This window comes from Triturus cristatus, chromosome 8 (genome assembly GCF_964204655.1).
Source record: "Triturus cristatus chromosome 8, aTriCri1.1, whole genome shotgun sequence".
NCBI classification, from domain to species: domain Eukaryota; kingdom Metazoa; phylum Chordata; class Amphibia; order Caudata; family Salamandridae; genus Triturus; species Triturus cristatus.
The window spans coordinates 1,153,066,354-1,153,084,049 of NC_140591.1; the positions used below are offsets into that span (position 1 = coordinate 1,153,066,354).

Here is a 17,696-nt window from a genome sequence, read left to right on the forward strand (position 1 = left end):
ACAGTCATGCTGCTAAGCGGTCTCCTGCTCTTTAGGACTAGATAAAAAATACAAATGCCAAAAATGTTAACCGTAATGTGGATAATTATCTCTATGTATTTATCTATATGGTATATCTTTAGCTCAAACCTAGCCAAAAGGCAGTGGAGCTGTACATGGCCAAAGACAAGCATAAATTTAACGAGTAATAGAAGAAGAGACTGGTTTGTGGATGGTTAATTAATTGCGGTGTAGTGTTCGATAAAGAGGTGGGACAACAACTCTTTCTCTGTGATTTACACAATTCACACTAGTTAGAGAAACATTTTTTGTTTGAGAGGCTATCCAGCCAAGTGTATATAAGTCGGTTTGGCTTTACCTTGTTTATATGAATGTTGGCTTCACTACTCTGTCTATGGATATGGGACAACTGATTGTTAAAGGCAGGGCTCTCAAATTATTTTACATCAAAACATATTGGGGCTCTGACTCCTAAGTCACCGTTAAATAACTAGCAAATGGGTAGTGCTTAGAGTCTAAATGTAATTCTAGCTCTGATAAATCTGCATACCCTGTTTATATGCATTGAAAGATGCAGACTTAGTGATTACATCATAGATGTATCAACCTATTTTTAATTGATGCTTGCACTCTATTAATAAACATTAGCTGTGCTAGGCGGGAGATCATATATAATAATCGTTTACGACCTAGCTTTGTGTTTTTCTTTGACAATGCAGAGGGGCTCCCTTTGACAGTATTACATCTCTCCTACAATGAAATATGTTAGTGTTGAGCCAGCGCATCACCATTTGTACACACTAGAGACAGTTCTTAGATTATAGTGATCGGAAATATTTCCCCTTAAGGTACCGGGTCCATGTAGGGCACAGTTATGATGAGTAGCCCTGGATGCATGGTGATGAGCTCCTAGACCTCTGGTTCAGTGTTCCATCCAGGAGTCTCTTTTTACTTTGATTTTGAGTGTCTAACAGGCCTTCAATGTCTTATGAACTTATATCTTTTCACAATATACTCACAGTATAGTTAGCTAGCCAGCATTGTAGTTTTTTCAAAATGCCTTTCTTATAAGTGTAGGGATTTGGCTGGCATTATTGTGATTTTTCTTGTGTGCTGTTAAGGATTTTTCTTTTGTTCTGGAGGCAAACCTAGATTGTCCATTTTCTCTTTTATATTTGAGGTGGCCATGCAGTACTACTGCACTTTGAAAAACTCTTCAGGCAGTTGCTTCTTACTCTAGAGGGGCATCTAGCAAGGACTTGAAGTACTGTGGCTCTGTGACAGACTTTTCAAGCCATTGCATATGACTTTAGAGGGACTTCTAGTAAAACTCTAGTACTGCAGCTTAGAGAAAGATATGTCAAACAGTTGTATTTGACTGATAATTAACCTTGAGGTAGTTGCATCAGACTTGAGGGGCATCTACTTTCGCCTTCCAGAACTGAAGCCTCATGAAAGACCTTTCAAGTAGTTGAACAAGAGGGCTATCTAGCAACAGCTTGAGGCAGTGTAGCTCAGAGAAGACATCTTCAAGCAGTTGTATCTGAGTCAAGCGTGACATCAAGTAACATCTTTTGGTTCTGCAGTCTTGAGACTTTACGAGCAGTTGCATCTGACTCAACAGGGACAACTAGTAACAACCTGTAGTACAACAGATTTGTAAAATAATTTTCTGTTGCATCTAAGACAAAGGGGCATCTATTTGACCTTTGCGATACTTCATCTTGGAGAAAGGCCAAACCTATTGGCTTTGCCATTGCTTGTTTTATTTTAATTTGCTGCAGTCCATCCAGGTGCATATTTGTCTGTGATTGATTTGTCCGTGATTGCTCTCTCTGTTTTCCTGTCTCTCATCTGTGCTCTTTTCACTCTGCCCTTCCCTTCTCTCCAGTGCTCTCTCTCTCATTCCCCAGATAATTCAGAACTCAGCAGCAAGACTTCTACTAACTTTAAAGATAGGAGCTTACAGATCTCCTGTTCTGAGGGATCTTCACTGATTACTGGTCGCAAGAAGATCCTCATTAAAGCTATTGTGCATCACTCAAGCTATTGTACATGGTGATAAAGGGTAAAGGTCCTGAATTCCTTCAGAAAAAAAACCAATATTTCCAACCCCGGAACATATATTCAAGGCTAACTTAGTTCCAGCATACAAGAGAAAAAATGTCAGTGACACTACTTTCTCCCTACAGGCTACCAAATTATGAAATTCAATCCCGGCAAAGCTAAGAGCCACAGAGAAACACCTGAAATTCAGAAAGCTTGTCAAGAGCTATATTTTCACTATATTATTATCAGAGAACATTTGTATGATTTATCTGCGAAAACGCAAAATAACAGAAATACCAGCAATTCGGTTTACCACCACATCACCTGTACAATTTCCTACATTCCCAAGAACAGCACATCATTTCTTGCCCTACATTCAACCAGGAACTCACGTTCCAGGTTAACTCAGCATCTACATATTCCAGCATTCTAAAACCTTTGATGGCTCTACTCACTCATTACTCTCTGTCAAAATTATGGAATTACATCCTAGCAAAAACAATAGCCATTGAAAATCACCTGGAACTCACAACATAGACTAGACCATGCCGTTCCCAACATGTCTACCAGAGAACGTAAGTAAGACTTATCACACAGAGAACCTAATCAAATAACTCCAGCTCTGTTGACCTACAGTGCCCCTACACTACTTTTACAGTCCTAACTCTATAACAGCACGAACGCCTTACCCATACAGTGCTCTCTGTAAGATTCTTTTAAATTTGGAGAACATTGAAGAACTCATTTGGAGAACATAACAGGTTTAACTATACAAGGAAAAATGGTCGATCCCTGCATTACACTGATATTTATATCTCTCTCTAAAATTACCCTTCCTCCTTTGACTTCTCTCAACACATCTTCTGCCATTTTGGCTTGATCTACATTTATCGCTTGCTCTTATCTTATTAATTATCATTTCCAAAATACCATGTCTTTTACCATTGTGGCCTTTCCTGCACTAAACATAGCAATCATAATTCCCTTCAAATACACCTTCACATTTCTCAACTCAAGGGCACTAAAGCACACATTTTTCTACTAGCAATGTCTGTTAACTCCCTAATGCAATAAACCCATTCACATGAAATCTTAAATTCCTGTCTTCCTAAAAATGTTTAATTGTACATTTAGCCAATCCTAACCTTGCCCAATCCAAATTCAACTAATCTAAATTACTGAATACTGTAGCTTTAATGCATGAAAGAACATATGTGGAAAATATAAGACTACAACCTATTAACTCCAACCACACAAATCATAGGCTATTTCATGAGATGATTTCATCTGAAGAGCACAACTTGAAAACGGAGTTCACAAACTTTGTATTAACCACTAACCCTGTGTTCCTGGAACAGCATGTTACACACTGAAAACTGCACCAATGCCTTTTCAGGAGTAGTAATTACTATATAAATGCAAATACAGTACAATGCAATATGACTATTTTTCATTTCAGTAAGTCAAATAATGCTTTTTGCTCTCATACTTGTACAATGTCCCTTCTGAGTTATGTAGACAATGTCAATAAAATATTGTGGCAAAAAGCAAATGTTTATCATATGCATTCCCAAGTTTTCACCCTTTCTAATTTAGTACAAAAAATCCTAACATGTAGTGGCTGTTTTAGCTTTTTCCCATATTCCTTTTTTACACAGCACTGAATAAAGCTTGTGTTTAAGCATTGCAGTTCTTAAGTCCCACACCTATGGCAATCTACCCACATGTATCCTTAAAACGTGATTCTAATCACAACATTTGAATTGATATGAATACAGAGAAGGAATGAACATGTGTTATATATAGCAGACTTCAGTTTTTGATTCTGCCTCTTATTCAACTGAGCACATTCCTAATGTTGAGCCAAACTTTGAATTTCACAGAGTATTGAGATACAAAGCAGTGGACCAGACAGTATGTAGTACACCCAGAGCTGGCAGAGATTGATAGGGAAGATCTTTGTACATAAACAGCATGCTTAATATTTTCTGCTGCATACTTTCTATTCTTGTTCAGAAGCATTCATGTTTCTGTCTGATATCCTAGGTTGATAAGAGATGGCACAAAGTTGTTGGAGCCTGGGACAGTGAGGAACATCTTAAGCAAGGGACTGATATTCTAATTTATATGATCGGTGAACTCAAGAAGAAGTTCCCAGGTTGGACCGCAGAGCAACAACTCAAAGGTATGCATAATGTTGAAACCGCTAGTGGACATTTCATTGCATGTGGGCATTTTACAGCTCTCTTACATAGTACAGGGTGGGAGGCACCTTTTGAATGTAATGCTGCACCTGTACTGCTGCTCTTAAAATTTGCTTTAAAATGTGTCAATGAGCTAACGCTACTAGTGACATCTACTACGATTTACAAATCACATACTCTTATCCGGTCAAGGCCAACTCAGCCAGGGCCGGACTGGAAACCCAAAGCAGCCCTGGCAATTTTGAAGGACCGCACCTTGGAGGAGGGAGGGTGTGGGTGACTGGGGAGATGCAAGTGTGAAGCACTGTTGCTTTAGTTACCGGGGGCCAATATTGCAGCAGCAGTGCCAAACGTGCCCTCAGTAACAAACAGCTGCCCCCACTGTTGCAAACAGGCCCACACCCTTCCTGCCTCCCGTGAAAACACCCTATGCCCACTACAGCCAGTCCCGCTCTGAACTCAGCCTTCCATTCTTTTGAGGTTGGTAAATTGATTATCAGTGAATTTGGTAGTGTTAATGCTATTTGATGCACTTGGAAACAGCAGAAGTGGACAATAGAACACTGTATGGAAAAACATTATACTTAGGTTAGGGCCCATAGGTGCTTGATGAGAAGCCACAGCCTCCAAATTACTTACCATCCCATAAGCAATGAGGGTGAATACTAACAGCAGACTGTGATGGTAATGACAGCGGACCCTTCCAAGCATAGCATGTTAAGGAGAGTGATTAGGTATAACAGAGCCCTTGAAATACCTAAGAACATGTATTTGGGGTTCTTGAAGTCATAAGGAACATATCATGGTGTGAGCTCTGGGTTCCCAGCACTTACAAGTCAGTGGCACCCTACCAATGTCATCATCATACCTGGTGTAACATGATATTTGTGTGACTATTTGTTCCCTAGATCAAATGATAAATTGAACCTCGGTAATTAAACCACTTGACTAAAATCCAGTGTATATGTGGATTTTGTTAAATCAAACCAGATGGAAGTTACTAGCAATTTTACAAACCTAAATACTTTGTGTCAGGTGAATTGCTCTATGCATGGTCTTCTTTACTAACCATGATACCCAAGCAGGATTCTGCTGCTGAATATCAAGGCTATGTATATCGTGGTACAAGAATATTGTGGACAAAGAATTGATCATTAGTGTATAAAGAGGAAATATAGATTTGTTATTCCTAACTGCACCTCTACGTATCTTGAAGATATATATATTTCAGCAAGGTACATATATATATGGAGTTAGGTATAGAAAATCTATAATTACTCAGATTTAAATTTTTTTGATTCAATATTTTGGCCTCAATATTTGTATACCTCAATGTTCTGGCTTTAATATTCAAGGGCAATACCTCCAAACAGAGGTATGTATTCTTTCATGTACTCTGTAATTCCTAGTCACAATTGGACCCAGTCTTTTACCCACTTTGTCAGTTTCACACTAGCTCCAGACAAAGTTAACCCCAATGGCTTTCGTTCACAGCCAATAGCTAGTAATAGGTGTGTGGAGAGTGTGTGAGTACGTAAGGGTAAAACTTACTCATCAAAGAGCAGCTTGTGGAATCCACATGTACTGTTGAGAGACCATTCCTGCTCACTGTCACATAAAGCTGCTGGTTGGGTGATAGACACACAATCATTAAGTTGACTAGCCACTGCACTTAGGACTTCACTTCAAGCTAGATATTCCTAACAGAGAACTATTCTGAGCACCTTACAGGCCTGTGGGTTTGCAAAACCTTGCAATAGAATATATGGTGCCCACTTATGACCTCATTCCAAGTGCTCTGCAATCCTAGGTTATAATTGCGCACACAATAAATACCGATAACTCCGACCACATTATAGTCTGGGTATGCATGTACCACACCATTCAGAGTTTACCTGTTCCTAATGAGACATAGCATATGTTAATGGAGTTTGCGCACATAGGGCCTGATTAACAAAGGTAAACATACACTTTTGTGTATGTTTACTATTTTTGTTTGCTCTTCACAAACTATGAGTTTGCAATTTGGTGTGCAAAACCTTCAGATATGTAGTAGTTACTGAAAAAATCGAAATACTTATTTAGGCACAAACGGGGGTTGTACCTGAATTTATGGGCACATGCATCAAAGCAAACACCGGTTGCAAACGGGCAGATTCTCTTGCGACCGGTATTTTTGCATTTGGGATGCATCATCCCAAATGTAAAAATCGAAATTTAAGGAATCCCTAAATTGCGATTCCTTAAATTGCGATTGCATTTAAGGAATCTCAAATTGAGATTCCTTAAATGCAATGCATTAAGGAAAAAAATTTAGCGATTTCGCTAATAGCGGGAGCAAATTACCATGAAGTTGAACTTCATGGTAATTTGCGGAAACTTTGAAAAATGCACTTTTGTGCATTTTTCAAAGATTCATGTTGCGCACACACATGCCCTTAGAGCATGTGTGTGTGCAACATATGTGCACTGATCAATTTCAGGGGTGCAATAGGGTGTCATTTTGACACCCTTGCAACCTTGAAATTGCATGAGCAATTTGCGAGTACCTACTGGTACTCGCAAATTGCTCATCCAATCTCCAATTCATTCCTATGGGCCTGGAGGCCCATAGGAATGAATGGGACGGCATTCCTTAATTGCGACTCGCAATTTGCGAGTCGCAATTAAGGAATTTGTAGGAATCGCTATTTTTATAGCGATTCCTACATGCATTGGCTTTTGCAATTCCTTAATTACGATTCCTTAAAAATCGCAATTAAGGAATCGCAAAAGTCTGGGATGATGCATGTGCCAGTTATATCTGCAGGGCAATTGTAATGAGGCTGTTAATACTTACTTGCGATCCACAGTTCTTATGTGCGGACATTTTCATATCGTATCTGTATACCTCTGCTCGTTGAGATGGGTCAAGGAAGCAAAGCCAAGGGTTCCCGTCTGTCCCTTGAGCCCCTCCTGGGTAGCCTACCCCAGGCCTTCAAACAAGGAGTGAGTGCAAGGGGAGCCTCGGCTTCCCCAAAGTCATACAAACACACTTTCTCTCTCTCTCTCTCTCTCTTTCTCTCTCTCCGTCTCTACATCCTGCTAATCTAACACCCAGCCCAGTGGCGTAGCAAAAACTGTATAAGTTTTGGGGACGGCGGGGGCCACCCTGCTCTTACATGCGTTTGCTGCGGGGGCGGCAAGTGCAGAATTTATCACCAGCACCCCCCACTCTTCAGCGTGGCGGCAGGTGGCAAAGGCAGGGAACGCCACTGACCCAGCCCACAATACCTTCCCTTTATTAGGTTGCACCTGCGTTGTCAAAGAAATGTTACATACTGTAACAATACTTACCTGGCCTCTGGGTTAGTCCAGTGCTTACCATTGGATGGCTTTCTTGTCAATCTCATTTGCTTGCTTCTTATTCAAGAGGTTTCCCTCTTGTTCTTGTATTTGTCCTGCCCCTGGGTAATAACTTGTTTACCATCCTTTTGATTGAGTGAACTTATATCCTTCCACTTCTTACATTGAGGGAAGTGCATTTTTCGTTTTATCTTAGGATTCGATGGGATTGCATGTGTTTTCTTGATCTCTCCCGAGGTTTACTGCTTACTCCAATCCCTGCCCCCCTCACTCTGAGCTGTTACCCCAGTTTATCTGTTTCTCTGTTGTGTAGCCTGGACTTCCCCCTTCAGGCATTTGTGTTTTTAAATTTACTATTCGATCCTCCCTGACATCTCCATTGCTCCTCTGCACATCTCAGTCACATTTTTTTTTGTAACAAGGAAAGGGTTATTTGTGCAAGAGCAGCAGCTACAATTTACTACTAGGCCTATCCTTTTTCTTAAATTCCCTTAATGCTGCTCCAAGCTTGGCGTCCTCCATTTAAAAAAAGTATAATAAAACAAAAAAAAATAACCACTGCTTCATGACTGATAAATGTGCATGAGTCCTGATGTATGAGTGTATATACATCATCACGCTGAAGTTTTTTTTGTTTTGCTAATTATGTTGCGCATTAGTAAAAAACATTTTTTCAATTTGACCAAACAGCACAGTGTAGGTGAAAGGCTTTGCCAAAGCCAAAAGAGGCGGTAACGCTTTGAAATTCAAGACCTATTAGTTTTGCTAGTCCTTGTCCCAACCTTGCTGAGAAAGAAAATTAGGCTGAAAGGTCCAGGCAGTCACTCTTAGTGTTCCCATTCACTCCCCATGCTAACCTACAGCAGGGTATATTACTCAAAGTATGTTCAAACAAACATTCTCCGACTCCTTCTTTATCCAGCGATATCTCTCAGAAATACTCACCTAATTAATCCCCCTACTTTCAACCACTTTGTAAATAGAATCCATACCTGAGTTCTTCTGCTTCCAAAGAAGTAGAAGGCCTCAGGTAGTGTTGCTCTGTTACTTGCATACAGTTGACCCATGGAATCTATATTAACCAAGTCTCTCTTGATAGACCTAAATTGACACACCTGAGGTTTAAAGAACGGGTTGAAAAGAAGCTATGGTATAATGTGGGATGAGATTTATACAAAAGTAATTTCCACCGTCAGCACTTAAATTAATCACCAGTGTTTTTGTACAATTTCATAAACCATGATTTATTTTGCTGATTGGATAGCATAATAGGTAACAGGTGCCCCCTGAGCCGCCAACTTTCCCTGACTTGATCGGCCCCCGGCACACGGAGAACTCACAGAGCCACACAATCCTCTAACAGTGATACCACTATGCCATATTCATGACTGCCTGCCACAACCTCATCTTGGCAGCAAACTGTGATTGAGTCCCTTCTTTTAAAATCAGAGGCTCTCAGAACAACTTGCAGCAATGCACCTTGCACCCCCTGCTGCTGTAATTTCCAGCAACTGACCACAGCAGATGAGGCTCATCAGGGCTTTAAGTGGGATAAAAAAAACTAGGGGGACTCTCAAAGGGGCGTGGCCAAAGTAATTATGGGCGTGGCTTAAACACACCAGCTAAAAATCTGTGCTTAGCATAGTGTGCCACCAATTTGTATTTTGCTATTTATGTCATTGAATCCAGATATATGATACAACATCATACCTACAACAAGTTAGGACTATTGGCTTTGTCAGTGGTTGTTAGTTGATTAAGATAAATGAGCAGCAAGTATGGCTTGTATAGAATATTGAAAAAGCTTCCACTTAAAGCCCTGGTGACATCACAACAATGTTGCTGCACCAGAGTTTCAAAAAGAGAGGGGAAATCCGGAGAGAAAATGTCTTTCTTTAAAGGATTTCCCTTCCTCTACAACGCTCACCTGGTATGCAGTCATGCCGTAACTTCTCCACTAGTGAGAGAAGTAAGCAGTGTGAACTCACGCACATGATGTGCCTGCTGTCACTGCAGTCTGAAAAAAAACGGACTGTCTGTGCCAGGGCACAAAACAGAGCCCGATAGAGACCCGTTTCGAGGCCTCCTTAAAAAAACTGCCGGTGCTCAGACCCGGTGAGACCCGGCCCACTTAAAGCCCTTAGGCTCATGCTGCTTATTTCCAAGACGGCGTCAAGAGCCCTGTAGGCAATACTCTCGCCCCCCAAGCGGACGAAGGATTTGCCACGACCTGAGCATGACCGTCTCTCCCTAACTTGGGCACTTTGTAGTTTCTCTTGCCCTGGAACACTCCAAGGCACACTCTAGTGAATTACAGTGTTTGCCACTTTACATTATTCCCTGTTGCCCAAACAGTACTTCTGTTCCTCCATTGTCCGGAAGTGGCCACAAAAATCAAGGCTGAAATGCATCAACACTATCCTTTGGGGGAGTCATTCAATCTTAAACCCATTAAGCAATGCTTTAGACACACATTTAAAAACAACAGAGGATATGGTTGTCCTCCATGTGCAATCATCTTAAGGACTACCCCCATGTGGACTGTGCAATAAATAAAGTGTACAGCCTCACTACTTGAACCAACAGGAAGACTGAAGTAAGATTCTAATTGTCACATTTATTTTTGTCTTATATGTATTTTTTATATGCATAAGTTATGTGTTTTGCTTTGTTATTTATGTGTATTGCTACGTTTAATGTTAACCTTAATGCACACTCCAGGTACCAGTACCAAGAGTGAGGATTATTACGCTGCCCAATGAGCAAAAAAAATCTTGGTTTGTGAAACTGTACCAAAACTCCAGTGATTAATTTAAGTATTTACAGTGGAAATTACATATGTAAAATCTGTTACCACATTATTCCATAGCTTCTGTTTAACCTGTTTTCATTGCCAGGTCTTGCGGGTTGAAAAATGAAGGTCTTGCGGGGGCACTGGGCAAATCCATATATATTTTGATACATGAGGTTTTAAGAACATCATAGATTTCATGTTCCCATTAAACAATTTTCAAAGTCCCCAAATCCATGACCAGAACCCGATGTAAATGTTCCAAATGCATTCATTTTAATTAACCTTTTCCTTAAATGTCCACGTAAAGATCCTGTTCATTGACTTATTTTACTATTCCCTCGCTAAAACGTAGCAAATGATGAAGAAACATCACAAGCTTATTAAATGATCAGAACGTGTGTGTGTAATTCCCCCATAGTCTTATAATCAATCAAGGGAGAGAGAAGCTAAGATCCATTTGGCTTGAAATCAATAAGCAAGTAATCAATCGAGGATGGATCACTTGTCCTGTTTATTACCAGGGCCTTGGGTTCTAACCGTCTAAAAAACCCTCATTCACGTGAAAGACGTAGGAGCGGTATATCTTGGACCATCATTCACTTTTAGTTCACCTTACACTTTTGCTTATGGTTTGAGAGAAGATGGGAAAATACTAATCCCTCCCCTTATTTAGTCTGAAGGAGAGTCTCCAGACCTTATTACTTTTAACTTACCCCATGGACCCCTAATTAAACTCTTTTGGGTACCTAGAGGTAATTTTAACCTCACTTTCACTCACTTTCTTTACCCACACACCCACATGCACAAGTACGGCATCTACTGAAAAGATCTCCAACAATTAGCTCTCTTTGAGAGCCCGTGAGGGACTGCAGCGCCACCCCCACGAGGAGCAACGTCCGATGATGATGCTTTACACTTGCAAGAGTGTGTGAGGGCAAAAAAGATAGTAGGAGTTCTCACACCCACGAGCACACTCAACCATCCTTTGGAGACATTCACACCTTACTCCTAACAATACTAGGGTCATGGAGTTTCTTCCATTTTTCTGTTAGGAACTGTACCATTCTGCTATATACATATTGTCTTAGGAGCACAGGTACAGGACCTCTTATTTTCTAAACTTAGCTCCTAGTCCCCCCCTTCTTGTGATATAGTTTAAAATTACCACCATCTCTCAAGCTTGATTTTATTGTGTTGGGGATGGGGTAAAGCTAAAAAAGAAGGTGGTGCGTGAATAGAAGGGCTACTGTTCTATAGCACCTACTTTAAAAACCTGAGTGCTCGATATGATTCAGCCCCTTCGGTACCCAGTCGGGTTGGAGGGCTTTCTTTAGGACCAATAGGAGGCACGTAACTGTTCCGTGATGTGCGTAGGTAAGTAGTGCACTTACCCTTCTTCTCAGTGAGCCTTTTAGAGCACATGATGGTTATGGGTCAAAGTACCTATCACTTGTTTATGAGGCCCCGGGGCACGGCAAACGGAGCAAGCAGATGGCAGTCGGAATGAAGCAGGTGGGCAAACGGCAGTCGGAAAGAAGACTCCCTGAGCTTGAGTGAGTCTACTCCACTCGTCCCCGAGGAAGCCGAATAGGCCACATAAACAAGTTATAGGTACTTTGACCCATAACCATCATGTGCTCTAAAAGACTCAGTGAGAAGAAGGGTAAATGCATGTAACGGAACAGTTATGTGCCTCCTATTGGTTCTGAAGAAAGCCCTCCGGCACGACTGGACACCAAAGGAGCTAAGACATGTCGAGCACTCACGTATTTTAAGTAGGTACTATAGAACAGTAGCCCTTCTAGTCACGCACTACCTTCTTTTTTAGCTTTACCCCATCCCCAATAGAATAAAATCAAGCTTGAGAGATGGAGCGAATTTTAAACTCACTTCACTTTCACCCTCACCATCTCTGTTCACTACTGTAAATACCATTTGGGCCCCCTCCAGGTGGAGGAAAGAATAACTAAGGCTCTATGATGATGCTTTTCATGTAGTTATTGAAGCAGAAAACCAAGATATACCGCTCCTATGTCTTTTACGTGAATGGGTTGTTTTTTAGACGGTTAGAACCCTAATTCCCACATAGGTCACACTTCATAAATCCTGTTCACCATCATGCAACAATTATTTCTATAATACTTGCTAATCATTTAGGACAACATTACAAAAGCAATTACACCTTCTGAGTTCCTCTTATCGTGCGCTCTAGGCATATAGCTACTGCCTTTACGCTTGTGGCTGCTGACAGTTTCGGCTTTGCTTCCATCTCAGGGTAGAACCACAGGAAACTCAATAGATGTCTTCCGCTATTAAATAGGTGCCATCCTGGTTCCTATAATTCTAGATATCCAGCTCTGAGGGTGGTACCTTCGGTTCTGTCACTGACCTATAGAGGATTGGCATACATCCTCATATGTAGAGTAGTAGACACGTGGACACAGCCACCCCCCTCATTTACTTATTCCTCTACATGGTTATCATGATCCTGTATCCCAACTTATGTACACTACTTATTCATTTATCTATTTATTTACAGTTTCATATAGCTCGTACTAGATCCATGGATGTCAGAGTTCGTTACAATAATATTAGTAACATTAAAATAGCAAGAGTTCAAAACAAGCATTATAGCTAGTATGCAAAACGTTTACAAGAGATGGGCGGGAGGCAAAATTGTGGGAGGGTTATGTCGGTACATATTTCCGAGTAAATAGCAGCATTAAGTGGTTCTTGAAAGCCTCGAGTGGGGGTATGTGTATATCTTTGGAGGCATCGAGTTCCGTATTCTGGGTGTACCGTCGTTGGCCCTAAGCCTTGGAAATGCAAGTAGCTAATAACATATATTTCTGGATGAGAAGCCGTTTTACGTTCTTCTCGAAGGCAGTGAAAGAGGGGCTTGTGGGTAAGTCTGGAGGGAACGAGCTTCATATTCTGGGAGCACTACCCGAGAAGGTTTGGATTCCTTGCTTTTGAACGTGCAATCTTTCGTGTCCCGTGCCCAGGAAAGACACAGACACGGGCGGATTGGGAGGACACGTCTTTACTCTTTCAAATGCAAACCCCAAACTCCCACTTCCATCCGCGGCTCTTCCCCTTCCTCCCACAACCCGGCCTGACCTTGGGGCGAAGCCTCGCCAGGCATGACGACACGACATCTCCCCCTTTTGTATTTTAGATGTTCAGCGTCTCTCTCATAGTTCTTCAATGAGTCGGATGGGTTTCCAAATGTCCCGTCGTGGTCGGCTGGGTCGTGATTGACTGTGAGGATGTTCACTTCTCTGAACATGTGTCTCCGAGGTGCGTATGGGTTCTTCATGGCTGCTTTCTTCTTGACTTGACACGTCCGTGTCCCAGTCAGTTCTCCGATCCCAGGTGTCGGCTGTTGGGTTGCATCTTTTGAATGTGACACGTTTCTGGTCATTCTCTTGTTTCCTGACTCAGCTGTGATCATAGTCCCTTTCCTTCTTGTTACTTGTAGTGGGTGATTGTGGTAACGGCTGTCTGCTTGGATTTCCTTTCTTGTCTCACTAGCACCCAGTCTCCTTCTTGGATGTCGGATGTCTTGGCGTGTCTGCGATGATCAGTGTATTCCTTCATTTTCACCTTTTTGTTTTGATCCAATTCGACCAGGGTTTCATGGTCTGTAGTCATGATTCTGGACTGTGTAATTGCGTCTGTGGTTGGTATCCGGGTGCGAGGGGACCGCCCGAGCATCAGGGTGGCCGGGCATTGGTTTGTGGTACTGTGAGGAGTGGTCCTGTATGCTCGGAGTACTTCGTTTAGCGCTGGCTGAATATCAAGGTGGGTTAGCTCAGCCTGTTGCATCGTCTTTTTAATAGTGGCCATGAATCGCTCCACCATTCCGTTGGCTTGGGGCCATAGGGGAGTGATTTTCTGATGTTTGAAGTTTAGTGTCTCGAATAATCTGCGAATTCTTGTCCATTGAATGGTGGACCGTTGTCAGTCTTCACCACCGTGGGGATGCCCCATGCGGCAAAAGCTTCATCAATTGCAGGTATGACGGTGGTCGCTTTGGTAGAAGAAATCTGGTGAGCATTGGGGAAGCGGGAATATTCGTCCATGATAACGATGATGTATTTTCGCGACTTCAGTGGGCCAAAGAAATTGATGGCTACGTGTTGCCAGACATTATCTGGGAGGTCCGACATCTGCAGGGGGGCGTGTAGTTTTTCGCGCCCTACTAGTTGACAGTGTGGGCAGTCTCGAAGTATGGACTCTGGTCTGGGGAGGGGAACCAGACACACTCTCGCAGCGCTTTCTTCATGGCTACTACCCCTCGATGTCCTTCGCGTGCCAGATTTACAGTTCCCTGTCGCAGCTGGGTAGGGATAACAATTCTCTGACCTCTTAATAGTAGGCCCTTGTCACTGATGGAAAGTTCATCTTTGACGTTCTTGAATGCCGCAAGTTCCTGCATGTTGATAATGGCACTCATTTTCAGGTCTTCTAGATGTCGCCATGAGTCAGTGCAAACACGATGTATGAAATTTTGTATTGTGACATCATTTACCGATGCCTCGATGATGGCTTCAAGTGGAACAGCCCGTGGGCAGGCTCGGTCAATGATGAAGTGAAGATATTCTTCAGCCACAGAGTGGCGCGCCCGCGTCAGAGACTGGGGGTGCCGTGAGATGTAGTCTGCCGGATTCTCCTCCTTCCCTCGTTTGTGAATGATGGTGTATGTATAGTCTTGCAGGCGGAAACCCCACCGTTCGATTCACGGAGGCATTTTAGCCTTGGGGTTCCCAAAGATGGTGATCAGCGCTTGGTGGTCGGTGATGAGTGTGAAGTGTTTGCCATACACAAAGAGGTGGAAATGCTCACACGCCCACACGACTGCCAGACTTTCTTTTTCCGGTTGGGAATAGGCTTTTTCGGTGCCAGTGAGGCTGAGGCTGGCATACGCGATGATGTGACGTTGGTCTGCTTCATCATCATATTGCGCTAGAATCGCCCCAAGCCCTACGGGGCTGGCATCTACTGTGATTTCAGTCTTTCGTTTGGGGTTGAAGTAGGCAAGGTTGATGGCTGAACTCACTGCTGCCTTGATTTTGTGTAAAGCTCGGTCACACGCAGCTGACCACTGAGAGCTTTGTCCTTGTCGAGTGAGTTCTCTGAGGGTGTAACTGAGTGTGGCATAGTCCTTGATGTACCGGGCGCAGTAGCTGGCCATCCCCAGGAACAAGCGAACATCACTGAAATCATGAGGTTGTGGAGTGTCCGAGAGCTGTGACAACTTGTCAGAGTCTGGTCTCATGCCCTCCTTTGAGAAAATGTGTCCGTAAAACTTGAGGGATGACTTGTGGAATTCACATTTTTCCTGATTGAGTGCGAGGTTGGTGGTGAGTAGGGTATGACAAACCCAGTCCAGTGCTTTGTCGTGGTCTTTCTGGGTCTCACTGAACACTAGGATGTCATCGCTGTAGTTAAAGGCATTTGGAATGTCTTGTATCACTCGTCTGCCAGCCTCCTGGAAGATCTACGCAGCAGAGGAGATTCCAAAATTGAGACGTTTATACCGGAAGAGTCCTTGGTATGTGGTGAATGTCGTGATGTAACGTGATCGTTCATGTGATTCAAGTTGATGGTACCCCTTGTTGAGGTCTAGTTTTGAAAGAACGGTCGCTCCGTTCAAGTGTGTGATCATGTAACTGATGTGGGGTCCTGGGTGTCGCTCCCGTTCGATGGCTGTATTTGAAGCTCGCATGTCAACGCACAGGCGTACTTTTTTGTCCTGGCCCCTCTTGGGTACGACCACTACCGGGGACACCCACGGAGTGGGTCCAGTTGATCTCTCAATGATATCTGCTTTTAGTAGATCTTGGAGTTCATCCTCTACCACTTGTTGTAAGTGAAAGGGCACTTTCCGGTGATGCTGTGCCACTGGTGTCACTTGCTCATTGATGTGTAGCTTGACTTTGAAATGGGCGAGCTTCCCTAGACCGTTGAACAGTTTCGGGAACTTGTTGACAATGTCTGGGGAATCGTCTACTTTGTATAGGATCTCGACGAGCTGCAGGCGTTCCGCCGTTGGTAAACTGAGGAGGCAGTCTGCTGCTTCAGGGCCTTGGATCACGTGAATGTACACTTGGATTTTCCTGTCCTTGTAGGTCAGCGTGGTAGGAAATTGCGCTAGACACGGCAATGGTTCTGTGGACATCCACGTGTAGACCCGTACTGTGGCTGGCTCTAGTTTCGTCTTGGGATTCATGCTCTGGTATTCGGTGGCGCAGATGTAGTTGTGCGATGCACCTGTGTTTAAAACGAACTTGGCCGAGTAACTTCCTATTCGGATGTGGAGTCGCGGGTACTTCTTCAGCCTATCTGGGTCTGCCACCATAGATACATATTTGTCGCTGTCTTGTGATATGGGAGTAAGGGAGGACGACTCTCTGGATGTTGAGCGCTGAGATCGGTAGGAGCTGTGTGACTGGTTACTAGATGTGGACGAGCTCGTTGAGTGGTCTCTCAGGCCTTGTACAGCCCTTGCATGGTGACATGATCCTGTGGTCTGTCTCGGTTCCGCGCGACGAGCTTGACAGGCGGCTTCGAAGTGGTTGTCTTTCCCACATCGATGGCATTGCTGCCCAATGGCTGGACATTGACCCGTATGAGGGTAGTCTTGTCCACACCGGTAGCACTGTGGGGGTTGTCTATGGGAGTGACTGTTCTGTGTCGCCCGGTGGGGCGACTTCATACGAGGCTGTCTTGCGAATCTCCCTGATGACTGTCGGTCTGGGCGACGCCTTGGTTCTGCGTGAGAGTGCACGCGGAGGGCTTGTTCTTTTTTTAGATTTACTGGCCTCCATTTTCTTTGCGTGCTCTTCGGCTTGATCATTTATGCGGGTGAGTTCTTCTATTTCATCTAGAGTGTAGTGTTTCTTCAGAAGTCGGTGGCGTAGTGAGTCAGATTGACATCCGTCAATGATGCGTAGACGTAGCGCGCCATCCGTGTTGAAGTTGTCAAACTCACAGTAGCGGGCTAGATGCTTGAGGTGGGAAATGAAGTCGCCCATGGGTCGTCTCGCTCCTGAGACACGAGGTTGAAGGGGTAGCGCTCATAATCTAGATTCCGTTTGGGAAGGAACTTCTTATTCAACACGTCTCTCACATTCTCAGATGACGCAGCGCTGGTCGGTGGCAGGTCTTTAATGATTTGTCCAATGTCTTTACCTACGAGATTGGGTAGGGCTATGAGCTGTTGGTCGGATTCACGGACTTGTGACCCCTTCATGAAATCCTCAAAGTCCTCGAGCCAGCTCTTCCACGCAGGCCTCATG

At 43.3% G+C, this 17,696-nt stretch overlaps 1 protein-coding gene across 1 annotated transcript in view; it reads left to right on the top strand.

Annotated features, from left to right (window-relative positions):
* LOC146805528 (lysozyme g-like) overlaps positions 1 to 17,696 on the top strand; it is a 70,326-nt gene that overhangs the window by 39,060 nt on the left and 13,570 nt on the right. The window contains exon 5 of the mRNA XM_085622790.1: positions 4,096 to 4,234. Coding sequence (XP_085478916.1) covers positions 4,096 to 4,234 — 139 coding nt within the window. The remainder of the gene's footprint in view (positions 1 to 4,095; positions 4,235 to 17,696) is intronic.